Here is a 27,827-nt window from a genome sequence, read left to right as displayed (position 1 = left end):
GTCACAGCAACATCCTTGTAAATTGCCTCTGTACTCTTTCAACCTTGTTTACATCTTTCCTGTAGTAGGTGACCAACTCTGCACACAATACTCCAAATTAGGCCTCACCAACGTCTTATACAACTCTTATGTCTTATATAACTCTCCTCCCTCCTGCTGTCTGGGAAAAGGCACCTAAGCATTCGGGCTCTTACGACCAGACTATGTAACAGTTTCTTCCCCCAAGCTATCAGACTCCTCAATACCCAGAGCCTGGACTGACACCTTACTGCCCTATTATCCTGTTTATTATTTATTGTAATGCCTGCACTGTTTTGTGCACTTTACACAGTCCTGGGTAGGACTGTAGTCTAGTGTAGTTTTTTTTTTCTCTCTGCATTGTTTTTTGTGTAGTTCAGTCTAGTTTTTGTACTGCGTCATGTAACACCATGGCCCTGAAAAACGTTGTCTCATTTTTACTATGTACTGTACCAGCAGTTATGGTCGAAATGACAATAAAAGTGACTTGACTTGACTTGACTTGATACAACTTCAACATAACATCCCATCTCCTGTACTCAATACTTTGATTTATGAAGGCCAATGTGCCAAAAGTTTCTTTACGACCCTATCTCCCTGCATCACCACTTTCAATGAATTATAGTATTCCCAGATCCCTTTGTTCTACCGCACTCCTCAGTGCCCTATGACTCACTGTGTAAGACCTACCCTTGTTGGGCCTAACGAAGTGCAACAACTTGCACTTGTCTAAAATACATTCCATTTGCTATTTTAAAGGCCATTTTTCCAGCTGGTCTAGATCCCACTGAATGTTTTGATAGTCTTCATGGCTGTTCACTACACCCCTGTCTTGGTGTCATCCACAAATTTGCTGATCCAGTTAGCCACATTATCATCTAGATCATCGATATAGATGACAAACAACAACAGACCCAGCGCCGATCCCTGCAGCATTCCACCAGTCACAAGCCTCCAGTCAGAGAAGCAACCATCTACTACCGTTCTCTGGGTTCTTCCAAATGTCTAATCCAATCTACTACCTCATCTTAAATGCCAAGCAAATTAACTTTCTTGACCAACCTCTCATGCAGGACCTGGTCACATGTCTTGCTAAAGTCCATGTAGAGAACATCTGCTGCCTTACCTTCATCAGCTTTCCTGGTAACTTCCTTGAAAAACTCTTTAAGATTGGTTAAACATGATCCATTATCCACAGAAGCATGCAGACTATCCCTTTCAGTCCAAGTCTACCTAAATGCTCATATATCTGGTCCATTAGAATACTGTTCAATAACTCTCCCAATACTGATGTTAGCCTCTCCGGCCTATAATTTCCTGATTAATTTTTAGAGCCTTTCTTAAGCAGCAGAACAACATTAGCTATCCTCCAATCCTCCAGTACCTAACCTGTCACTAAAGATGATTTAATTATCTCCGCTAGGGCCCGCGCAATTTCTGCACTTGCCTCCCACAGGGTTCGAGGGAATTCCTTGATAGGCCCAGGGGATTTATCCATCCTAATTTACCTCAAGACAGCAAACAGCTCCTCCTCTGTAATCTGTACAGGGCCCATGACCTCGTTGCTGTTTTGCCTCACATCTATAGATTCTGTGTCCATCTCCCTAGTAAATACAGATGCAGAAATACCCATTTGTGATCACACCCCATCTCTTTTGGCTCTACGCATAGATTACCATTCTGATCTTCCAGAGGACCAATGCTGCCTCATGTGATCCTTTTGATCTTAACATATCTCTAGAAGCCCTTAGGATTCTCCTTCAACTTGTCTGCTAGAGCAACATCATGCCATCTTTTAGCCCTCCTGATTTCTTTCTTAAGTGTTCTCATACATTTCTTATACCCCATAAGTACCTAATTGTTGCAACGAATGAGGCAAACCTAAACACAGGATACAGACACGGAGATTGAGTTAGGACCCAGACGTGGGCATGAGCGTTGAACGGCAAACAGGAGGGAGTGCAGGAAAGCAGGAGACAGGCAGAATTTATCTTGACATGGAGCATAGAAAGGGAAGCGGCAGACAAAGCTTTTCTTAGCACGGATAGACGGAGTTACACAGGTAAACCACAGTACTGGGGTAAACTTGGAATCCTTATTATGACACGGAGAGACACAGAGTTACACAGGTAAACCTCGGAACTGGAGTTGAACTTAGAAAACTGATCTTGACTCAGAGAGACTGAGTTGCACCGGTAAATCTTGGTACTAAAGCAAAACTTAGAACACACAATCCTAAGTGGCTGGGAAACGTTAATTACCACACTGGCAAAACCAACGATCTGGCCACTAGTGGGCACAAACTTATCTCAAACATTTTCATGCTGCAGGTCTTGCTGAATACCAGGTGTGCCACCACCAAAGGAAATGAGGAGAAAATGGGGAATTAACAGTCGGGACCGTGGCACAATCAAAGGGAATTAGTACCGTAGAAAATGGGGAATTAACGGTCAGGACTGTGACAGTACCCCCCTCCGCCCCTCAACGGGAGTCTCCAGGTGAACCACCAGGCTTGTCCGGATTGTCTCGATGGAAATCTCGGATGAGGGAAGGGTCCAAGTTGAAGGAGCGGGGAATCCAGGTGCGCTCCTCAGGACTGTATCCCTCCCAATCGACCAGGGTACGGAGACCCCTGCCTCGGCGGCGCACATCCAGTATTCGCTGGACAGTGTAAGCTGGGTAATCATCAATGATTCGGGCGGGTGGAGGAGGTCCAGCAGGAGGGCACAAAGGGCTGACAGATACAGGTTTCAGTTGGGAGACGTGGAACGTGGGATGAATGTGCGTGGATCTGGGCAGTTTGTGTCTGACCACCGAGGGGTTGATGATGCTCTCTATGTCTAAATGTCACTCTCACCAGAGTTCTAAAGAGTTGCAACATTACGTTGTGCCCATGAACTCAGTTCACCAACTAATGAAGGCCTACACACCACACACCTTCTTAATTATTTGATCAATGTGTGCAGCAACTTAGAGGGATCTTTGGCTATGACCCCATGATCCCTCTGTTTCACTACACTGCTAAGAATCCTTGAACTCTGCCTTCAAGTTCAACTTCCAAAAGTGTATCACTTCACAATTTTCTAGAAAGAACTCCATCTCTTTCTTCTCAGCCTGGCTCTGCAGACGATCAATTATATTCTTCAACAACCTTTGACACTATCCACACTGTCAACTTTTGTGTCATCTGCAAACTTACTAACTCACCATTACACTTCCTCATCTAAATCACTTTAAAAATCAGATAGAGCACAGATTCCAGAACAGATCCCTGCAGAACATCACTCATCACTGATCTCCAGGCAGAAAATGCTCCATCTACTACCCAGCCTCTGCCTTCTGTGGTCAAACCAATTCTGAACTCGTGCAGCCAGAGTTCCCTGGATCCCATGCCTCATGACTTTCTGAATGAGCATACCATGGGGAATCTTGTCAAACACCTACTAGAAGTCATTTACATCACATCCACTGCTCTACCTTCGTCAATTTGTTTTGCCACTTCCAATCCAGCTCATGAGACACCAGCTGCTCCTCACAAAGCCACCCTGACTATCCCTAATCAGACTGTGCTTCTCTAAATGCAAGTATGGAGTTATTTGTAAATATAATTAGATTGTGGTAAAGAGTCTTGAAGTGAATTTGTTGCAACAAACGAGGCGAACCCAAATGCAGGTCACCGGCATGGAGATTGAGTTAGGATGCAGACATGGGCGTAAGCGTTGAACATCAGACAAGAGGGAGTGCAGGAAAGCAGGATGCAGGCAAAACTTATCTTGACACGGGGCATAGAAAGGGAAGCGGCAGACAAAACTCGGAACTGGAGTTGAACTTAGAATACTATCTTGACACGGAGAGACAGAGTTTCACATGTAAATCTTGGCACTGAAGCAAAACTTAGAACACACAATCCGAAACAGCCAGGAAGCGTTAATTACCATACTGGCAAAACCAACGATCTGGCAACTAGTGAGAGCAAAGCCAGGGTTCTTATGCTGCAGGTCTTGATGAAAACCAGGTGTGCCGCATCAAAGAGAATTAGGAGAAAATGGGGAATTAACAGTCAGGACTGTGACACTAATTTGCACCTACTTGCCCATAGCTGCTATGCTCCTCCTTTTATTCTTTAAGCAACACCTCATTATCTCTTGAAAATCAAGGTTCCCTAAACTTGTTATCTTTACCTTTTATTCTAACAGGCACATACAAGTTTTGCACTCTCAAAATTTCATTTTTGAAAGCCTCTCACTTATTGAGTACACCTTTGCCTGAAACCTGCCTTTCCCATTCCACAGTTGCCAGATCTTTTCTGATACCATCAAATTTGGCCTTTCTCCAATTTAGAACCCGCAGGCCAGACTGATCATTTTCCATATTTACTTTGAAGTTAACAGCATTATGATCATTAATTGCAAAGTGTTTCCTACACAAACTTCTGTCACCTACTCTGAATCATTCCCTCATAGGAGATCAAGTAATGCACACTCTTCCATTGCAACTTCTATGTACTGATTAAGGGAACTCTCCTGAAGTCACTTGCCAAACTCAATCCCATCTAGTCCTTTTACAGCAGAGGAGGTCAGTCAACATGTGGAAAGTTAAAATCATCTACTGTAATAAACTTGTATTTCTTGTAAAAATCTGTGACCTCTCTACAATTTTGTTCTTCTAAATCCCATAGACTGTTGGGTGGTCTATGATATAGCCCCGTTATGTGGTGATACCTTTCTTATTCCTCAGATCCACCTATTAAGCCTCACTAGACGAGTTCTCCAGTCTGTTCTGACTAAGCACCAGTGACACTTTCCCTGACTAGTAACACCACCCCTCCTCCTTAATCTCTTCTGCTCTGTTGCATCTAAAACAACAGAACCTCAGAATACTGAGCTGTCAGTCCTGTACCTTCGGCAACAAAGTCTCACTAAGGGCTACAATATCATAATTCCAGGTGTTGATCCAAGCCCTGAGCCTATCAGCCTTTCCCAAGATACTCCTTGCATTGAAATTCACGCAGTTCAGAACATTAGTCCCACCGTGTTCTACCTCTTGACTTTGTCTGAGATCTTAACAACATCAGTCTAAACAACCTCTCCACTATCTGTTCTGGCACTCTGGCTCCCATCTCCCTACAACTCTAGTTTAACACCGTGCCCCCCACCCCCATATAGCACTAGCAAACCTTCCTGCGAGGACAGTTGTCCACCTCCAATTCTCAGGTGTAAACCGTTTCTTCTGTACAGGTCCCACCTTCACTGAAACACAGCCCTATGAATGAAAAATTTGATGCCCTCCCTCCTGCACCAACTTCTTAGCCATGTGTTAAACTGTATGATCTTCCTATTTCTGGCCTCACTTGCACATGGCACCAGCAGCAATCCTGAGATCACAACCATGGATGTCCTGTCTAACTCCCTGAACGCACTTTGCTCGTTACTCTTCCTACCTATGTCATTGGTACCTACATGAACCATGATCTCTGACTACACACCCTCCCACTTGGAAGTGCTAAGGACTCAATCCGAGATGCCGTGGACCCTGGCACCCGTGAGGTAGCATACTATCTGGAAATCGCGTTCTCACCCACAGAACCTCCTTTCTGATCCCTTAACTAACAAATCCCTCATCACCACAGCTCATCTCGTCTCCCCTCTTCCCTTCTAACTCACAAAGCCAGACTCAGGGCCAGAGATATGACCACGTAACTTCCCTCTGCTAGGTCATCCCCCAACAGTATCCAAAGTGGTATACCTTTTGTGGTGGGGGATGACCACAGGGGTATTCTGCACTGGCTGTTAAAGCCTTTTCCCCTTATTGTTACCCATTCTCCTCTGTCCTGTACCTTGGATGTAACTATCTCTTTATATTTCCTATCTATTACCCCTTCAGCCTTCCAAATGATCTGGAGTTCATCCACTTCCATCTTCAGCTCCTTAAAGCAGAGTTTTAGAAGCTGCATAGAAGCTCTCACTATCCTGCCTAGCATCCCTACTATTCTATAGGCATCCATTAATCTCGTGAGACCATGGATTTGCGCCTTGGAAGGTTTCCAGGGCGCAGGCCTAGGCAGGGTTGTATGGGAGACTGGCAGTTGCCCAAGCTGCAAGCCTTTCCCTCTCCACACCACCGATGTTGTCCAAGGGAAAGGCACTAGGACCCAAGCAGCTTGGCACCGGTGACGTCACAGAGCAATGTATTGTTAAGTGCCTTACTCAAGGACACAACACACTGCCTCAGCTGAGACTCGAACCAGTGACCTTCAGATCACTAGACCGATGCTTTATCCACTAGACCATGCCCCAAAAGTGCAAATATAAAGAAGGAAACAATAAATAAACTGGAAAAAAATCTACCTACAACTTCTTTGCATTCTCTCACTCAAGCCTCTCCTCACTGAAGCCTCAAAGAGCTAAAGCCTCAAATAAGCACTCTAACACTGTCCATTCCAACAACGACCACTCCACTTTTCCACTCATTATTTTCATTTGCTCTTGCCAATCAATCCTGATCACTGATTGGCCACTGTTCAAAAACGGAACTGCCGCGAACCAATACCTTAAGTACTCAATCGGCAAACCAGAGTGAGCTACGTCTCCTCACTCTTCCGATCACTGATTGGCCTCTGTTCAAGTTCTCTTAGTGTAAAGGAACCCTTTATTAAGAGAATGAAGAGATTTGGGTAAGTGCATGGGAATGGTGCTGAGGGAAAAGTTCAGTGAGAACCTTATTAAAAGGGAGAACAGCACCAAGGAATCAAGTAGCCTATTCCTTAAATTCTTATGCCCTGGTTTATATTTATCCCAGTTCCCCCCAAGATCTTGACAGGTTTGCTTTGCTGTGGTGGGATCCTGCTGTGCACTCCCCAACCCAGCTGTCCACAGGAGGCAGGCATCAGATTGAGGTGGAATACAAAGGCAGGCCATGTGCCCGATGTTACCGAACAGGGTCCTCCAGCATTTTGCATGCATTTATCAAGATTTCCATCTCTTGTGTTTATAATCTCACTGGAACAGTTCAGCCTGCTCCATACTTTGTGACCAATGCCCTGTTCCCCGCCTCAGACTGAGACAGGAGGTTGTTACTGAAGAGTCACAGCAGGGTACTGGGTGAGGTGACTCATCCTCTGCTCTCTGAGCCCTGCTTCCTCGGAGATTGAAGATGGTACGTGATTATTACAGCCCACAGATACCCCAGCAACATGGTATTTATCCACTGAAAGTGTATCTTTCTTTTTGTCTTGCAGATTTGTAGCTTGTCTCCTTCAAACCAGCAGCCAACTACCCACGGAGGCAGATGAAAACAAAAATTACAATCTTTACACTTTGCATCCAGTGTGCGTTATGAGAGACTGCTGGAGAATAACCTGGGTAATTACAGTGTACGGGAGCTCTCGGAGAACTGATGCCTGCAAAAGTGGGAGCCAGGAAAGGTCAGGTCACAGGTCAAAAATTAGCTTGCACACAAATTCTAATCCGTTTCCGAGCCACTCTGCTCGGCCCTTTCGTGGCTGATGCTGTCCTTGTGGTGAACCTGTGAAATTCTCCAACACAGAAGGCGGTGAGGGAACAAGTCGTTGCATAGATTCAGGAAGGAGGTGGTGTGTGACACAGTGGCACAGCAGGTGGAGCCACTACCTCACAGTGGCAGAAGCCCAGATTCAATCCTGGAGGGAGGTGAGTGTATGAGTTTACACATTCTCCCCGTGACTGCATGGGTTTCCTCCAGGTGCTCTTGATTTCCCCATCCCTAAGACGTACAGGGTAATATTTCCAACCTTCAAGTGCCTAGGTATAAATATCAATAACAACTTGCGCTGATCCAAGTAATCACTATAGACAAGTAAGCTCATGACTGCCTCTAATTCCTCAGAAGGCTAAGGAAACTTAGCATGCCCCCACTGACCTTCATCAACTTTTATTGAGATTTACTTTCCTCTCCAGATGCGTCATGGTTTGGTGTGTCCAAGACTGCAAGAAATTGCAGAGAGCTGTGATCTCAGCCCAGGCCTCCCCTCTGTCGATATTGTCTACACTTTCCGCAGCCTCAGGAAAGCAGCTGGTGGAATCTAGGACTGCATCCACCCTGGGCATTCCCTCTTCTCCCCTCTTCTGTTGGGCAGAAGGCACAAAACCCTGAGAACGTGTGTCAACAGATTCGAGAACAGCTTCTATCCCACTGTTACCATGCTCTTGACCACTTAAGCACTAAGTATGAATTGTTGATCTCTCAACCTAGCTCATTTGACCCTTGCATTTTACTTGTTGAATGCATTGCACTTTCTCTTTGACACAAGACTCTGCATTCTTCTTCCTTTTTGTTACCTCAATATACTTGTGTATGGCATGATCTTTCTAAATGGCAGGCAAACAAAGGCTTTTCACTGTATGTGGCAACAATAGACAATACCAATAATTGTCCTTGGTGTTGGTGGGAATGTGAGGAGAATAGAACGATATTATATTGATGGCCTGCATCGACTCATTGGGCTGAAAGGCCTGGTTCACTGCTCTATGGCAATATTTATTCTCTCTGCCAAAGGGATGGGGGAATATGGGGAGAAGGTGGGAACAGGCACTGAAGTGGGTCATCAACTATAGTGGGGCTGAATGCTGGGGAAGACCTGCATGGCCTGGTCCTGTGGCTATTTTACACATTTCTATGTTTCTGCCTCAGCTTCCTCCCACCCCTTTCCATCTCCCCCATCCTGCCATCTCTCACACAGCAGACCAGCACTTGCTGTTGATCACTTTACTGGACTGGAGTTCGTTCACTGTGCACAGTGCCTCAGAATATGATCCACTCTTACCTTGTACGGCACACACAACCTGCTAAAGAAACTAAAGTACCTGTGAAAGGAGGGAAATTGTCAGCATTTCCGGTGGAAACCCTGCATCAGGACACATGGTAACTTTCAAACCTTGGGCCAGTAGGGAAGCAGTCGCTCATAAAATCATTCAGGAATTCTGCCAGACAGTAGAAGACAATGAGGAATTTATTCCCACAGGGTGGGGTGGAGTTGATGAACAGGGATCAGTTTAAGGTGAAGTTAGGAGACGGGGGATAGACACACCTACAAACTTCTACCAGTGTACAGTGGAGAGCATTCTGACTGGTTGCACCACAGCCTGGTGTGGGAACTCCACAGGAATACATGAGGCCAGAGTGAGTGGTGGAGTCAGACAGTTTCATCATGAACACAGCTCTCCATCTACAAGAGACAATGTCTGAGGAAAGTGGCATCCATTGACAAAGATCACCTGGGCCTTTCCGATTTCTCGATGTTGCCTTCGGACAGCAGCCTCCAGACCCACATCCCAAGGTTCAACAGCATCTTCATCTCTGCCATCAGATTCTTGAACTGGCCTGGAAATCCCTAATTCTACCTCAAACTATATATCCTCCAACTTGAACTAATGACAGCAAGTCTATTCTTGTTTACTTTGTTGTGTGAGTTATGTTTAACTTATGTTAATTTGGTTGTGTCATTTATGATGTTGTGTTTGTAATGTACCCTCCTACTGTTGCATTCGTTCTTTTTTATAACATTTACAGCCTGGGTACGTATGCCCCGGACAATGGACTTGAAACTTGAACAGGATAGAGGATGATGATTGGAGAGATGGAGAGGGTTAGGGTGTGGCTGGGACAGAGTAGAGGGACAGAATGGCCTGCTTCTGCGATGAACATTCTATGTAAAGTATAAGGCATCTCCACTATTGGGCAGAGCAACAGAGGAATTCTTTGTCCAGCCACATGCTGGCCCTCAATCCTCTCAACATTCTCATTCGACCAATAACATGACTGTGCACACACATGCATGCAAATGGTTGGGTTCACGCACACGTTTATGCACACGCGTTCTCAGGCAGACACGTGTATAAGTGCCCTTTGCTTACATGCATGCATGCTATTTCTCTCTCTCTCTCACACACACACACACACACACACTCACTCCATATTATCTTTAGCCTGGAGTCACTGTCAAATCTTGGCTTTCTATCTAATTTTGAATTACATCACCCAAGCAAATTAGTGAAGCATCAGATGTTGTAAAGAGCAGGTTAACGTGCTTCCCAGTAATAACTTCAGCTGCCATCTGTTTTCATGAAATACCATTTGAGCACAAGGTTTAACCTGGTTTTCCATTGCAGCTGCACAGTTGGATGGGGCTTGAGACTTTGCCTCCTCTCTGTGGCCAGAATCGACCTGAAGGTCACATTTTAATGACTCTTCCAGTTCCGACTTCCTGCCCTGGCCTGAGTCTCATCGCTCCATCACTGGCAGCTTCTGAGCCTGAGTTCTGGAACTATCCCTTATTCCTTCCTCCTCTCTGTGGCCAGAATCGACCTGAAGGTCACATTTTAATGATTTCTTCCTGTCATGTCCCGAGCCCAAACTCTCCATCACCTACAGCTGCCTCGGCCTGAATTTTGGAACTATCCTAATTCCCTCCTCCTCTCTCCACCCTTTGCTCCTTCTAGACCCTCTTGGATCTTCTGGTTCAATTCTGGGCCCTGCAGTTGACGCAGACTGGAAGCAGAGACAGCAGCATCTCTCCTTTCTCAGAGGATATGGCATGTCATCAAATACTGACAAACTACATACGAACTTGAATGTCTCTTGATATGGAAAGGTCATTCCACCTCTCCTGATCTCTGCACCCACCACCCTTCCTGCCCTGACCCCCACCCATGTAGTCTCACACCCAACCTACAGTCACCGACATAGTGTGGCCACAGAATGCTTCATGCTCCTGTTTGACTCAAATTGGCAGTGCAATCGCAAACTCTCGTTTTCAGTGTAACGGCCATCCTTGTATGGCTTCTTGACATACCCAACATGGCTTCATGTGTGGTAGGTTGTGCCTGACCAATCTTACAGAGTTTTTCGAGGAAATTACCAGGAAGGTTGATGAAGGGAAGGCTGTGGATGTTGGCTACATGGACTTTAGCGAGGCATTTGACAAGATCCCACATGGGAAGTTGGTCAAGAAGATTCAGTCACTCGCAATTAAGATGAGATAGTAAATTGGATTAGATGTTGGTCTTGTGGGACAAGCCAGAGAGTGGTAGTAGATGGTTGCATCTCCGACTGGAGGCCCGTGACCAGTGGTGTGCTGCAGTGATCCGTGCTGGGTCTGTTGCTGTTTGTCATCTATATCAATGATGTGATAAAGTGGTTAACTGGATCAGTAAAGTTGCGGATGACACTAAGATGCTTCCCTGGTGTCGTGGATTATTGATTACCTGACTGGCAGACCACAGTACCTGCGCTTGCAACACTGTGTGTCAGACAGAGTGGTCAGCAGCACTGGGGCTCCACAGGGGACTGTTCTGTCTCCCTTTCTCTTCACCATCTACACCTCGGACTTCAACTGCAACACAGAGTCTTGCCATCTTCAGAAGTTTTCTGATGACTCTGCCATAGTTGGATGCATCAGCAAGGGAGATGAGGCTGAGTACTGGACTCTCTGACGGTGGTGTCTGCAGCTTAATGTGAAAAAGACTAAGGAGCTGTTGGTGGACCTGAGGAGGGCTAAGGCACCGGTGACCCCTGTTTCCATCCAAGGGGTCAGTGTGGACATGGTGGAGCATTACAAAAACCTGGGGATACGAATGGACACTTAACTGGACTGGTCGAAGAACACTGAGGCTGTCTACAAGAAGGGTCAGAGCCGACTCTATTTCCTGAGGAGACTGAAGACGATGCTGAGGATGTTCTATGAGGCTGTGGTGGCCAGTGCTATCATGTTTGCTGTTGTGTGCTGGGGCAGCAGGCTGAGGGTAGCAGACACCAACAGAATCAACAAACTCATCCGTAAGGCCAGTGATGTTGTGGGGGTGGAACTGGACTCTCTGACGGTGGTGTCTGAAAAAAGGATGCTGTCCAAGTTGCATGTCATCTTGGACAATGACTCCCATCCACTCCATAATGTACTGGTTAGGCACAGGAGTATGTTCAGCCAGAGTCTCATTCCACCAAGATGTAACACTGAGTGTCATAGGAAGTCATTCCTGCCTGTGGCCATCAAACTTTACAACTCCTCCCTCGGAGTGTCAGACACCCTGAGCCAATAGGCTGGTCCTGGACTTATTTCCACTTGGCATGATTAACTTATTATTATTTATTTATTTATGGTTTTATATTGCTATATTTCTTCACTATTCTTGGTTGGTGTGACTGTAACGAAACCCAATTTCCCTCGGGATCAATAAAGTATGACTGTCTGTTTGTCTGTCTGAAGATTAGGGGTGTTGTGGAGAGCAAAGCAGTTTATCATTGCTTGCAGTGGGAACAGGACCAGTTGGAAAAATGGGCTGAAAAATGGCAAATGGAATTTAATGCAGACAAGTGTGAGGTGTTGTACTTTGGTACAACCAACTAGGGTAGGTTTTACACAGTGAGCGGTAGGACACTGAGGAGTGCGATAGAACAAAGGGATCTGGGAATACAGGTTCATAATTCATTGAAAGTGGCTGACAGGGTCATAAAGAAAGCTTTTGACACATTAGCCTTCATAAATCAAAGTACTGAGTACAGGAGATGGAATGTTATTTTGAAGTTGTATTAGACATTGGTGAGGTCCTATTTGGAGCACTGTGTGTAGTTTTGGTCACCTACCTATAGGAAAGATGTAAATAAGGTTGAAAAAGTACAGCAAAAATTTACAAGGATGTTGCCAGGTCTGGAGGAACTGGGTTATAGGGAAAGATGAATAGGTTATTCCTTGGAACGTAGAAGATTGAGAGGAGATTTGATAGAGGTATACAAAAATATGAGTGGTTTAGATAGGGTAAATACAAGCAGGCTTTTTCCACTGAGGCTGGGTGGGACTGCAACTAGAGATCATGGGTTAAGAGTAAAAGATTAGAAGTTTAAGGGGAATAAAATGGGAAACTATTTTCAGAGGGTCATGAGAGTGTGGAATGAGCTGCCAGTGCAAGTGATGCATACAAGCTCGATTTCAATGTTTAAGAGAAGTTTGGATAGGTACATCAATTGTAGGGATATGGAGGGCCATCATCCCAGTGCAGGTTGATGGAAATAGGCAGTTTAAATGGTTTGGCATGCACTACATGGGCCAAAGAGCCTGTTTCTGTGTTGTAATTTTTAATGACTTTGTGACTTGTACATGCAACTATAATGATAGTGCTCATCCTCTGAGAATATACACTCATTATCTGCAAATCGCTTCTCAGTATTTGATATAAGAAAGGAGGGAAGGAATGTGTGAGGATTAAGGAGAGAATTCCAGAGCCTGGGATCCAGCCACCTGAAGACAACGGTCGGATGCTGGAGGAACTCAATGGGTCAGGCTGCCTCTATGGAGGGGAATAATAAGCCAATGTTTCGGTCTGAGATTCTTCATCAGGATCTTGACTCTTTATTCTCTTTCATAGACACTGCTTGACATATTGAGATCTTCCAGCATTTTGTGTATGTCACACCAGGAAGTGTTTGGGTAGCAGATACAAACCAGACCAGGGTGAAAATATGTCTCTCACACGCACCTTAATGCTGTCAGATTCTTGAAGTAAACTTACTGCCTAGAGATTGCCATTTCTGCCAGCATGCAGACTGCCCTCTCTCCACCCCCCACCCCACCTCGCTCTCTTTCTCACTCTCTTCTCTCTCTGAGATACTTGGCTCGATAATTACTCACTTGTCAAGGCTTCCAATTCACCCAGATATTGCCAAACATAATGACGGGCTGCTTCCTGAACAGCGAGCAGAGCAATTTAACAAAACAAAGTGGGCAAATGTTTGATTTCCACATATTTGCTTTGGCACTGGTGGATGAGAACTCCTCAGGGAACACTGACTCTGGCAAACCGTTTGTTCCAGCTCTGGGGCTAATCTTTCAATGCTTTTTCCAGAGCAGTGCCAGACAGGTTGGGAATCAGAAAACACTACAGCAGGGTAAGAGGACATTCAAGTCTGTACTGCTCTTGGAAAAATTCTCCAGTCTATCCCGCTGACCCCTCACCCCTTTCCCCTCATCTCTGCACCTTTATCCCTTTTGATTATTCATCCTATTTGGTTTTAGAATGTTCTCAATGAATCTTTTTTCCAATCACCTTTCATATTCCAGATCACAAACATGACTGCAAAACCATCTCTCCTCCTCGCCTCTCTGGTTCTTCTGTTGACCCCCTTCACTCTGCCTTCTGATCATCAAATATAGAACAGTACAGCACAGGTACAGGCCCTTTGGCCCATCACGCTTGTGTCGAACATGATGTCAAATCAAACTAAATCATTCCTGCCTCTATATGATCCATGTCCCACCATTCCTGGCATACTCACATGTCTGTGTAACCGCTTCTCAAACACCACTAATGTATCTGCATCCACCACCGCCCCGGCAGCCTATACCCAGCATCCATCACTCTTGGTCCTCCAAGAGGACCACAACCTTGTCGTGAATTGGAGGCTTGCGTGCCTCAATGACCCAGAGAGCTAAGTTGGCCGGAGTCAGGGCTTTATGCTTTGGCTCTTGGTAGGGTCGCCCACGCCAAACAGCTCAAAGAGCAGAGGCCAGACTAAGAGTGGTCCACCAGTCCCCCAGGTTCAGGAATTCAGCTCAAGGCTAACAACCCTAATTGGCAAAACAAAACTGTTACAGAAACAGCATTGAAGAATCCTCCTATACCTGCGTGTGACAGTATTCCTGAGTCTCCTCCCGGGACTTGTATGACTGACAATAGTGAAAACTGAGAGGAAGCTACTGACACGATGAAGGAAGCCCTGAACACCACCAGAGATGGAGGACCTTCATTGCTGCCCTAAATGCCAGCTGCATAATGGGCAGTAATGCACCATTTTTGGTGTAAAAAACTTGCCCTGCACATCTCCTTTAAACCTCCCCTCTCTTGCCATAATTAAACAGAAGTTCCCCATGGCCCCTACTCCAGGACACAGTTTTGCTTAGTTCACTCCGTCAGAACAGTTTGAAAGTTTGAACACTGTCATTGAATCTCTCGTTAACCATTTCCATCTGAGGGAGAACAATTGCATCTCCCCAGTCTCCCCTTGGAACTCATTCACAACTGGCCCAGTAAACTTGATCCAGACCTTTCCCTGACAGATTTCCCAAAGGATGGTCTTGAAGTTGAACAAAGTACCAGCTGGAGCTGAATCAGTGAACTGGGTAAGTCTAACATTTGGTAAAAATTCACTGCATAAGCAAACTAAAAGAGCAGTCACCTACCTCTGCCTGAGCAGGGCAACGTAGACTTCCCTCGGCATTTTTTTGTGCTTTCCTCAGGAGAGAGGGGGCAGGAGACGGGATGGTCACATGTTTGGCCAGTCCAGCCCTCCTTGCAGTTACACCTTCCACAGTTGCATTGTCCGTGGCCTTTAGTGGAAAGAGGAAAGACCAAAGAGCATTCATTGTATCTTAACGCCACCTCATAGAGTCACTGACTCGTAGAGAACTACAATATAGAAACAGACATCAAATCCCTGCTGAACTGTATTTCTGCCTACTCTCATTAACCTGCCCTCCACACCCCTCCATGTTGCCTTTAAATATTTTACCTTTCACCCTTAACACCATTACCTCTAGCTCTAGTCTCACCCAATCTCAGTGGTAAAGCCTGCTTGCATTTACCCTGTCTATATCCCTCATAATTTTCTGTACCTCCATCAAATCTACCCTCATTCTCCTTCTCCCTAGGGAATAAAGTCCTAACCTACTCAGCCTTTCCCTATAACTCAGGTCCTTAAGTCCCGGCAACATCCTCGTAAGTTTTCTCTGCAGTCTTTCAATCAAAGGTTGAAAAGAGAAAATTTACAAGGATGTTACCTCTGTTCTTCCATTATTGTTACTTCAGTATTTCTTTCTGCACCACTCCAGACCACACAACAATCTCTGCACCATGAGTCTTTTGTGCTTACCACAGCATTTATCAGTGTACTTACTATGTCCACATAAGCTGTTTACTCTGTCAGCTTCGTGCAAACAAGAAACTTTGTTGAACCCTACTTTCCACACTAATGGACAAATGCAAATTTCTATGTAAAATTCGGGACTCTCATATTTGCTCTGAGGCAGACAATGGATTAAAGGGCAGCCAGTTGCCTTGTTGGACCCTTCCCCCCCCCCCTTGCTAGTGTTGCCCCTTCCCTGCTCTGTGCCCCCAGTGGGCACCTGCAGTAGTTTTGTTGCCCAGACCTGGGCCAAAGGGCCTGTTTCCATGCTGCATGGCTCTGTTTTGTTCTAATTCTGCTCTTTATTGTAAATACTTATGTTTAATTTACGTTTTCCATGTGATGGCTGCTTATCTGATGCAACCCACCTGCAGCATTGCTGCAAGCTTCTCACTTCAGGGCAAACAGGGTATCTGACAGATGTAACTGGAAGAAGCACAGAGCTGAGGAGACCATTCAGCCCTTCTATGCCTGTCCCACCATTCAATTAAATCACCTCTAATTTGCAATGTAACGCAGCCGGTAGTGTTGTGGCATCCACCCTGGACATCAAGGCAAGTGGTCCTGTGTTCAATTCCGGCCAGCTCCTTGCACACTTTCTGTCCGTGTGGGGCTGAGCATCGAGATAGCAACTCGGGCTTGTAAAAGGCCGCCAAATCCTGAAGAAATGGCAAAGTTGTGCCACGAGGTATGGAGCGGAATAACAACAACAATCTTCAATTGATCTGGTTCTACCACCCTCTATCCGCTAACCGATCAAAGCATTCGATGTTTCCAGTTGATTTTCCCACTCTTAAGAGAATTCCAGACTCCCTCCATCTCATATGTGTGTCTGTTTGTGCGAATGTGGATCTATGTATGTATAAAGGGGGTGGGGACTGTGTGTGTGTGTGTGTGTGTGTGTGTGTGTGTGTGTGTGTGTGTGTGTGTGTGTGTGTGTGTGTGTGTGTGTGTGTGTGTGTGTGTGTGTGTGTGTGTGTGTGTGTGTGTGTGTGTGTGGTGGATGGGAGCTTCCTGACTTTGCGGCTGAACGGCTGGGCTCCAGTTTCAAACATACTGCCCCTTGCTCTGGAGAAGGACAGCAGACAGCAAGAACAAAATGACAGAGAGACTTGGCACAGCAAAACGCTGTCGTCAAATGACAAATGTGAAGTTCCACACTGTAACTGGAAGAAAGGATATATCACTAATTACTGGGAAGGTGTGCGCACGCATGATGAGGGAATTTGGCAACAAGTAAACCAAACCACTAAACATTGTACCGTGGATTGGGGTTTACGTCTGTGGGAAAAGAACAATAACTCTGCTAAACCTGTACTGAGTAGAGCTGGAGGGCTGGTTGTTATAGAGGATAGCAGACCACTGGAGAGGGGGTAGAGGCTAGAAACATGAGGGGATACCCACCAGGAAAGGATGAACAGACTGGGTCTCTTGTCACTTGACAAAAGAAAGTGACAGAAAAACCTGATGGGTACTTTTAAACTGACTGAAGGCTTGGATGTGGAGGATGCTGAGGGAATGTTCCACTGGTGGGGAAGAAATCACCATTGTAAGGTGGTCAACAGGGAATTCAGTAGAAACTTCCTTGCCTAGAGACCAGTGAGAATTTAGAATGTCCTCCAACAGCGAGGAGTTAGGGTGAATGAATTAAAGATGCCTTTAATGGTAGGGTGAACTAGCACAGAATGGAAGACTGCCCCCAGTTCCTTCTTCTCCAGCCCTTGAATATTCTCACCCTCCTGGCTTCACCTATCACCTTCGAGCTAGCCTCCTTCCCTTCCTCCCTTCCTTCTCAGTCCTGAAGAAAGGTCTCAGCCCAAAATGTCAACTGTTCATTCATTTCCACAGATGCTGCTTGACCTGCTGAGTCCCGTGGGCATTTTTTGTGTGTGCCGTATGTCCTGTGTAATCCCATGTGATGAAAGGTTGCCGGGAAGTGCAGGTTCCATACCTGAACAGAAGCCATCAGAGTATCTGTCGTAAACCTTGAGGCAGTCTCTCTCATCACATTCACATGTCTCCCCGTGAATATCGCCATACTCCCCACTGGGATCCAGGTCGTAGCACACACATTCACCACAGATACAGTTGCCTGAGGAAAAAAGGTCCAAGCAGTGGGTCATTGTCTTGTATTGAAGCATGGCCATAATATTGTGTTCAATTTGTTTTTCGTGTGAATGCTGCTGTAACTAAGTTTTTCATTGTACACATGTACTTAGCACATGACAATAAACTCAACTTTATTGGATTCACAGTTGGCTTTTGAATTATATTTACTTTGTAGTTACAAAGAGAAAATTCCTTTTCTGGCCCTGCTATCACAGCCACGACCTCTGAGGAGGCATTGGTTGGTCATAAGTTAAAACTGCTAGGAAATCATCTCATTGTAAAACAGATCCTTGAAGAAAATAATTTGGAGAAACTTTTATTTCCATAACCCTGGCAGCAAATGGTTTGTCTTCATTCATCTGTGTGTCTACAACTTAAGTACTCAGTGTGACTCTATAACTCATACACTGGCCTGCAAGATGGAAGGACTGGACCATGTTGTCCCCTTCTCTTCCCGAGGGACAGATCATGGTGATGCCCTCCTGCAACACTGCATCAGACTGAAATTAAACCCACTCAGCACACACTTTGCCCTTGATTGGTTTTCATCAGGGAAAGTCAGGCATCAAGAACCACTGGTCCCCTGACTCCCAGGAGCTCTCCCCAGGGAATCTCTCTCTCTCTCACACACACACACACACACTCAGACACACACACACACACACACACACACACGTTGATAAGTACATGGAGATAAGGAGGCGGCTGGTGGGATTAGGTAGAACCTGGACCACCCTTACAGTGTATCCTTATCTCGGCGTACCTATCAACCACAAGTCTCAGTTGTACTATGGTGGGGTCTCTCAGCATCAAATCCATCAACTGGGGAAGTCAGGAGAATGGCTACTGATGTGACTCTTTGTCCCTGTCTCTCTTCTGGTTTTTCTTTCATTCTTTCTCTTACTCTGCCATGGTCTCTCCTCCTCCTTTACCTCTCCACCCCCTCCAGTTCTGTTCTCTCTGTTTCACTGTCTCTCCTCTCTCTTTCTCTCTCTTCCCCCTCACTCTCTTGTTCCTTCTCCCTTTTTCTCTCTCTCCTCTCTCTTTCTCTTTCTCTATTTCTTTGTCCTTCTCTCCATCAGTCTATTCCTCATCTCTCCCTCCTCTTTGTCCCTCCCTCTAAATCTCCCTCACACTTTGTCTTTCTTTCCTATCTCCATTTGCTATTCCCTTTATTTCTCTCTCCTAGGTGTATATGATGATGAGAGGCATTGATCATGTGGATAGTCAGAGGCTTTTTCCCAGGGCTGAAATGGCTAGCATGAGAGGGCACAGGTTTAAGGTGCTGGGGAGTAGGTACAGAGGAGATGTCGGGGTAAGTCTTTTACTCAGAGAGTGTTGAATGCGTGGAATGGGCTGTTGGCAACGGTGGTGGAGGCGGATACAATAAGGTCTTTTAAGAGGTACATGGAGCTTAGAAAAATAGAGGGCTATGGGTAACCCTTGGTAATTTCTAAAGTAAGTGCATGTTCGGCACAGCATTGTGGGATAAGGTGCTGTAGGTTTTCCATGTTTCTACATCTTTTACCTCTCTCCCTCTACCTTTCTTTCTCCCCACTCTCTCCCTTCCCTCTCCCTCGGTCTCTTTCCCTTTATCCCTCACTCTCTTCCCACCCACTTGCCCCTTGCTCTTTCTCTCTCTCTCTCTCTCTCTCTCTCTCTCTCTCTCTCTCTCTCTCTCTCTCTCTCTCTCTCTCTCTCTCTCTTTACACTCATTTCTCACTCTCCACTTTCTCTGTTCCCTTTCTTTTGCCTGCAGCCCCTCATTCTTAATGAAAAGCAGAAACAAATCAGTAAATAACAGCTTGCAGTCTCCAACATATCCTTCCAATGTCTTCCAGTTCAGTAGTAACAAGTCTTCAGGAGCTACAAGGAAAGCGCAAGGCTTTGCCTCACTGGGAGGGACTTCACCGTGCGTAAGCACACTATTCACTGCGGAAATGGTGACGGCATTTGCACTACTTTCCGATATTTACAATATGCATATTTTGCACTTGAAATGTTTCGAAAGACAGACCTCGGTTGCTGCAGATCTGACCACCTGGTGATGTACATTTCTTCCTGCTCTCCCACGGTGTAATGTCACACTCGTATTCACATTTATCGCCATGCCAACCAGGCATGCAGTAGCAGTTACCACAGTAACACGCTCCATGGCCTTAAACCACAAGAAATACAGGGTAAAAGCAATGAAATCGCAATTTGAGAGTATTTCAGCAATTTGTTTCATCTTTACAAACAGTCGATTAATTTTTGGCAATTTTCTTTGTTAGCGGCTCACCGGCGATTCAGTAGACACCCAGTTGCTTCTTAAGCATATAAACTAATTTTAACCTGGGTATTCAATGTCAACAAATGTCTGACACACACTAATATTGGCACAGCAAAGGTTAAAGTGGTTAAAAGATGAATTCTGGTTCAGTCTTAAGCTCCCTGAACCTGCCCAGTGGGGTACCTGGTTAGGTGTTGTGTGGAATGAATTGGAGTCAATGCTGGCTTTGTATTCTGGACTGGCATTAACAAGTTCAGTTGATTATTAATTTACCCTGTATGCATTCAGGAGTTTTTAAACTTATTTCACTGTGAAACAAGAGTGGACTGTATCTGCACCATACGTCTCTAACTTTATGACTCTGAGAATGAATGAGACCCTGGTTCATCAGTCTTAGTGCCTGCACGTTGAGTCCTGAACATCGGGAGAAACTCTGCAAAGGGCAGGAAGTTCAAAAACACTGGCAAACATTTAATCAAAACCAAGTAATGTTTTGAAACTACACAAAGACATTTGTTGTCTTTGGAAGGTCAGGAAAAATCAATCGGGATTTGAGCAGTAGAAGATATTAATACAATTGTGCTGTGGAACATGTTAACAAAAACTTGCTTTCAGGGAAAGAACCCATTTCAACTTATGTTCACCAATGTAGGTGCCTCTTGACTTTTACAGGCTTAGTTGAGGATGTTGCTTCCTTAAGGTTGTCATAGCCGGGGGTGGTAATGGGGATAAGCTCCCACTACCTATTAAATGGTGTGCAACTCAAATAGCCTCCGACAACCAAGTCCAACTCCTGGCCTTCACATACTAAGCCCAGTGGAACCATTTCTACTGACAGGAGAAGGGGCAAAGATGGGTTATTGGTGCCTTGAAACTTCTCTTGGGGCAGCTGTGGTTGGCAGCTCATCCAGGAGAAGGGAAATTGTGATCTCAAACCTCCGCCGCCTTGCAGCTGTACCCACACATGGGGCAGGCTTCAGGAATAATCCCCCCAAAAAAGTCCAGAGCTGGAGTCCCTAAGGCAGGCCTACACTGAGTTCAACACCAACTGGTAACTCCTGCAACGCTGGTGGTGCCAAACTGTATCGGTCTCTGCCATTCCTCTGGATTCATCAGCTGCATGGAGAGGGGGATTCTGGTGCATGGACAACAGCTTGTTCTCCACATCATACTGTCCTGGCCTGCATCCTGCCTTCTTCAAAGCAATGGCTAAGTTACTGAGTAAATAGTCAGCATTGGAGACTCATTAATACAGAGATCTGAGTTTGATTCCCAAGAAGGGAACTGGGGAATTTAAACTTAAATATTTAAACAAATTGGGAATTTAAAACGTTTTTTAAAAGCTGCTTCAGTTTTGCAGTAATTATAAGATCTCTTGACTGTTGTAGAAACCCATCTGATTCACAGACTAATGAGTCCAGATGAAGGGTCATGGGCTGAAAAGTCACCTGTCCATTTCTCTCCATAGATGCTGCCTGACCTACTGAGTTCCTCCAGTACTTTGTGTTCTGCATTTGATTCACCAGTATCCTCCGGGGAAGGAAATGCCGCATCCTTACCTGGTGACCAAGACCCAACAATGTCAACTCATATCCTCCTCAGCTCAGGAGTAATTGTGGATGGGTAATAAATGTTGGCACTTACAGTGACAGCTTCAACTTTGAATCCCTCCAGTGGTCGGGGTCGACCGTGGACGTGTGTCCTAGCTGTCTAAATGAGGGGGTTAGACTATGAGGAGAGATTGAGTCGCCTGGGACTGTACTCGCTGGAATTCAGAAAAATGAGAGGAGATCTTATAGAAACATATAAAATTATGAAAGAGATAGATAAGATAGAGGCAGGAAAGTTGTTTCCACTGGTAGCACTAGTGGACATAGTCCCAGGATTTGGGGGAGTAAATTTAGGATGGTGATGAGGAGGAACTGCTTTTCCCAGAGGGTGGTGAATCTGTAGAATTCTCTGCTCAATGAAACAGTGGAGGCTATCTCAGTAAATATATTTAAGACACGGTTGGACAGATTTTTGCATAGTAGGGGAATTAAGAGCTATGGGGAAAAGGCAGGTAGGTGGAGATGAGTCCGTGGTCAGATCAGCCATGATCTTATTGAATGGCGGAGCAGGCAGAACAGGCCAGATGGCCTACTCCTGCTCCTATTCCTTATGCTTTTTAAAATATTTTTAATTCCCAATGTTTAAATACTTAAGTTTAAATTCCCCAACTTCCCTGCTGGGAATCAAACTCATATGTCCATATTAATAGGTCTCCAATGCCGACTATTCACTCGATAACTTAACTATTGCTTTCAAGAAGGCACAATCCATCACCAAGGACCCTCATCATCAGGTCTTACCGGTGGTACAGGAGCCTGGAGACCCACAGGGACAGTGTCTTCCCCTCCACTATCATATTTCTGAATAGTCTATGCTGTTGTGAACACGACTTTGTTATTCCTTTTTTTTTGCTCTATTTATTTTTAATCTATAGTGATTTTAAGTCCTTGTACTGCTGCCACAAAGCAACAAATTTCATGGCTTAGAAGTCAGTGATAATAAACCTGATTCTGATTCTGAAGTTTAAGAGCATCTCATTGGAAAGTTTCAACAGATAACATTTCTGAGGTTTCAATTTCAATACTGTGAACTTTAAAGTAGACAGATATTGGTACGTACCTCCACAAATCACACCAGTCTCATCGTCAATGCAGTCTTCATCATTGCATTCACAAAACTTCCCATGAATGAACCTGTCATTCCCAGAATTATTGCAGATGCAGGACCCACAGTGACAAATGCCTATAAAATGTCAGCAGCATAATTGTTGCATTAAGTTCCATTGCCTCTCACAAAATAGATTGTTAAATCAAACACAATTTGTTTAATTATATTTTAAAAATAGCAATTTTGAACCCCAGTGCACACTCCCAATAGGGCCTCCTCTCTGGGTCGTCTCAAAGCTGTAAAAAATTATCTGTTGTTTTGTCACTGACTCCAACTCACACCTAGACAACAAAGCAAACCTTTTCAGACTAAGAGCTGGGGGAGGATGGGGATGGGTTTAAGGAGAATCTGGATTAGAGGGAGGTCTTGATGTAGGAGATGGAGGGGGTATGCAGCAGAAACACTGGCCTGAATAACCGCTCATTGCATGGCTTCAATCCCACGCAACTGATTCAAACAACAATTGGGATGTTCTCTGTGTGACTGGGGCCATCCTTGAAACATCAACAGGCACATTTAAACAGAATATGATCAGCAATTCGTCAGCATTTCTAGGAGGTTTCTGTGCATAAAATGACTGCTTCATTCTCCACACTGCAAAGTGTTTGGAAACACCACAACCTGCAACCATCTTCCAAATCCCACACTGACCCGCTTGGTAAATGTCCACCATCCTGAATCCCTGGAATTCCTTCTGAACAGCATCAAGAAAGAACCTCCACCAGGTGGACTGCAGTGGTTCAAGAGAATAAATCCTTAACAGCCTCAGGGTAACAATAAGTGGGCAAAAACTACTAGACTTGTCAGGAATGTCCACATGCAGTAAAAAGTTAAAAATGTCAACAAAATATGGATGAAAACTGTTGGTTTCTTTCCCTTGACATTTCATCAGCTTAAATTCAAGCTCAAGTCCACTGAACAATGTTGCTGAAAGAACAAGCAAAGGTCAGAGCCTATGATCAGTCTGGCCTTGACTGTTTGCTGAAATGTTATGTTTTTCATTAGAATGTACATTAAATCTTCATGACTGAAAATAAAGTTCTGCAATTCCTGGCTCAGTTATTGGTGTCAAATAGTGTGGCTGAAGCCTAAGCAGAAACATTGTTAAAATCTTAACCGTCTCAGAAATGCGAAGGGCTAGTTATCCTCTTTCTAAAATTCATAGAACATAGAATAGTACAGGCCCCTTGGCCCACGATATTGCGTTGACACTTTAACCTATTCTAAGATCAATATAACCCTTCCCTCCTTCCGAGCCCTTCATTTATTTTCATCCATGTGCCCACTTAAGAGTCTCTTAAACATCCCTGATGTATCTGCCTCTACCACCACCCCTGGCATTTCATACCACCCACCCACCACACCCTGTGTAAAAAAAACTGTCTCTAATATCCCTCCTATACTCCAATAACCTTAAAATTACATCCCCTCATATTAGCCATTTCCATCCTGAGAAACGTCTCTGGCTGTCCACTCTATTTAGGCCTCTTATCATCTTGTACACTTCCACCAAGTCACCTCTCATCCTCCTTCAATCCAAAGAGAAAAACCTTAGCTCGCTCAATCTATCCTCATGAGAGACGTTCTCTAATCCAGGCCGCATCCTGGTAAATGCCTTCTGCACACTCTTGAAAGCTACAATAGTGGAGTGCTGCAAGAGGTGAATTGTCCTGGAAAAGAAACCTGTAAGAGACACAAAGATTTCCATCCGAGTATAGATTATTCATCAGAGAAGGTGCTATTAGTCCAACATCTGATGTACCAAGGTGTGTAGAGTACTGGAAGCAAGTATGACAGAAAGCATGCTTGACAGAATCTCTGAGGAGCAGGTATTCTGCTGGAAATTTCCATTGAGTGTATTTACATGGAGCGTTGACACAAGAAAGCAGCATCCATCATCAAAGACTCCCAGCATCCAGGCCTTTCCCTCTTCTCACTACTACCATCAGCAAGTACTGAAGCCTTAAATGAACACCACTAGATTCAGGGCCAGCTATCATCCTACAATGGCCAGGCTCCTGAACTGGCATGGATAATTTCATTCACCACTACTCTGAACTGACCCTATGAGCTACAGATTCACTTTTAAGGAATCATTACAACTTAATTTTTTATTTACACAGTTTGACTTCTTTTGCACATTGGTTGTTTGTAGGTCTTTGCCTGTCTATCTATATTTATTTCATAAATTCCACTGCTGGAAATAATTCAGAAAATGTGTAGCTGGGGTGGTTGATGGTTGGGTTGCGTTGTTCTCTGGTATTGGTAATTTACTTGCAAATGTTTTGTCACCATAAAAGAAGACACCATCAGTGCATTATTAATTGTGGTGTCCTCCAAATGCTTGGCCTTTTTATACTTATCAATCAGCTGATTGGTCATCATTATGGAAATCAATTGTGATGCAGGGAGGAAGTCTCGTCACTGATTGGTTGCAAGGCAAACATTGTGTGTTGTGACCTGGAATTTTGCTCACATTGGTTCATACATAGGGTCAAGGTCTACATGTCTGTTTACAGAATTGTTCAAGGGAAAACCTGCTTTTCATATGGATGATTGTTGCAAAATGATTTAAATATAATATCTCTCACGTGTAAATGCAGCATTTTGTAGAGAGAGAACTGATTTGTTTTAAAGCCATCAGATCATTTTGATGCAAATCACAAAAAACTACTTTTGGAAATCTGAAACACCCAGCAGGCCAGGCAGCACCTGAGGGAAGAAAGACAAGAGTTAATAACGTTTCAGATTTCATTTTCTTCCAGAAAACTTGGCTTCCCTTACAACAGATCCTGCTCAGGCTGCTGAGTATTGCCAGCTATTTTTTGTTTTTATTTCAGATGCCCAGCATCTGCAATTTTGTTTTGATATTTTCAGTTAACTTTTCAGGTCTGGGACACTTCACCAGATGAATTTATTCTTTCATGTGAAGAAAGGCAGGATGAAGCACATAAGAATAAAGACACTGTCCACACCTGCATGGGAACATATCAGCCCATCCGCACTTCGGCACATTTCATTGCTCTTTGTCTTCGGAATGCTGCATGTTTTGGGATAGTGGCATGCGTCACCCAGCCAGCCGTCGTCACACTTGCATTTTCCACAGTTGCATTTTCCATGACCTAGCACAAGAGAAACAAGGTGATGTTCAACGTTTCTCAGGATCATGAAAGACAAAACACTTACAATCACAAAAAAGAAATAAATTTCATGGATCAGAGACATGTGGAAGGATGTCATTACTATGTTCTAAAATATCTTTTCATTGTTAAGAGTAAATGAGACACGCATCTTCCTGATAATAAAGAGGATATTAACTTCATGGTAGTCATCATTTTGTGGTAAAGTCTGACCCACCAAAAGAAATAAAAGACCATAGGTCCATAAGACCATAAGACATAGGAGCAGAATTAGTCTCAAACAAGAGAAAGATGTTGGAAATCCAAGTAACACGCACAAAATGCTGGAGGAACTCAGCAGGCCAGGCAGCATCTACGGAAAAAAGTACAGTCGCCATTTCAGGCCAAGGCCCTTCGGCAGAACTGGAAAAAAAAAGATGAGGAGTAGATTTAAAAGGTGGTGGGGGGAGAGAAACACAAGGTGATAGGTCAAACCTGAAGGGGGAGGGATGAAGTAAAGAGCTGGGAATTAGTCTGCTCGGCCATTTCATCATGGGTGATCCATTTTCCCTCTCAACCCCTTTCTCCTGCCTTCTCCCCATAACATTTCATGTCCTGACTAATCAAGAAACACCAACCTCCACGTTAACTACACTCAATGACTTGACGTCCATAGCCACCTGTGGCAACGAATTTTCACAGATTCATCACCCTCTAGAAGAGAAATTCCTCCTCATCACTGTTCTAAATTGCTGCCCCTCTATTCTGAGGCTGTGCCCTCTGGTGCTAGATTCCCACACTATAGGAAACATCTCTCCACATCCACTCTATCTAGGTCTTTCAACATTCAATAGGTTTCAATGAGATATCCCCTCATTTTTCTAGATTCCATCAAACACACCTCATACGATAACCCTTTCATTCCCAGAATTATTCTCAATAATCTCCTCTCCAATGTCAGCACACCTTTTTTTATATAAGGGACCCAAAACTGCTGACAATACTCCAAGTGAGACCTCACTCGTGTGTTATAAAGCTTCGGCATCGTATTCCCGTCCTTTCGAAGTGAGTGGTAACATTGCAAATTGCAGTCCTCACCACCAACTCAACCTGCAAGTTAATCTTTAGGAGTCCTGCACAAGGACTCCCAAGTTCATTTGCACCTTGGATTTTTTGATTTTCTCCCTGTTTAGAAAAAAAGAATCTACACTATTTTCTAAAGCCTTGTAATTCTTTAATAACTGCCAATCTCAGGAGATTCCAGAAGGCCTTACAGGTTTAGAAGCACAGGCAGTCCCGGGTGAAATAAGAGAACTAATCCTGAGTCTATAAGTTGACTTCTTTGTGAGTCAGAAATGTCTATTTCTATAGGTACCCACAGAGTATTGCTCTACATACATGTTCCAAAATTCTCTCATTACACGCCAACATTAGCAATAATTAAACTGATGGAATATACACCACATCCAGTCATTAATAACTACCATGAAATGTTTTGTTTTTTTTCTCTCTCAGCTCAAGCTTGAGGTACGAGCATAGCCAGCCACACTCATTTCTCAATTGCTAGGAACTTTTGGACTATTGTATCATAACTTTCTGGAGGTTTACATAAATATTGCTGTGTAGGCCTAATTGTTTAATGCTGTGGTGTAGTGACTTTGACG

At 44.5% G+C, this 27,827-nt stretch overlaps 1 protein-coding gene across 1 annotated transcript in view; it reads right to left on the bottom strand.

Annotated features, from left to right (window-relative positions):
* The window catches only part of itgbl1 (integrin, beta-like 1), a 182,334-nt gene that overhangs the window by 64,404 nt on the left and 90,103 nt on the right, over positions 1-27,827 (bottom strand). The window contains exons 3-7 of the mRNA XM_073028825.1: positions 26,020-26,166; positions 22,997-23,119; positions 20,072-20,212; positions 17,897-18,037; positions 15,224-15,370 (exon numbers count right to left, since the gene is read on the bottom strand). Coding sequence (XP_072884926.1) covers positions 15,224-15,370; positions 17,897-18,037; positions 20,072-20,212; positions 22,997-23,119; positions 26,020-26,166 — 699 coding nt within the window. The remainder of the gene's footprint in view (positions 1-15,223; positions 15,371-17,896; positions 18,038-20,071; positions 20,213-22,996; positions 23,120-26,019; positions 26,167-27,827) is intronic.

Source organism: Hemitrygon akajei, chromosome 2, assembly GCF_048418815.1.
Source record: "Hemitrygon akajei chromosome 2, sHemAka1.3, whole genome shotgun sequence".
NCBI classification, from domain to species: domain Eukaryota; kingdom Metazoa; phylum Chordata; class Chondrichthyes; order Myliobatiformes; family Dasyatidae; genus Hemitrygon; species Hemitrygon akajei.
This window is presented reverse-complemented; position numbering and strand designations above follow the sequence as displayed.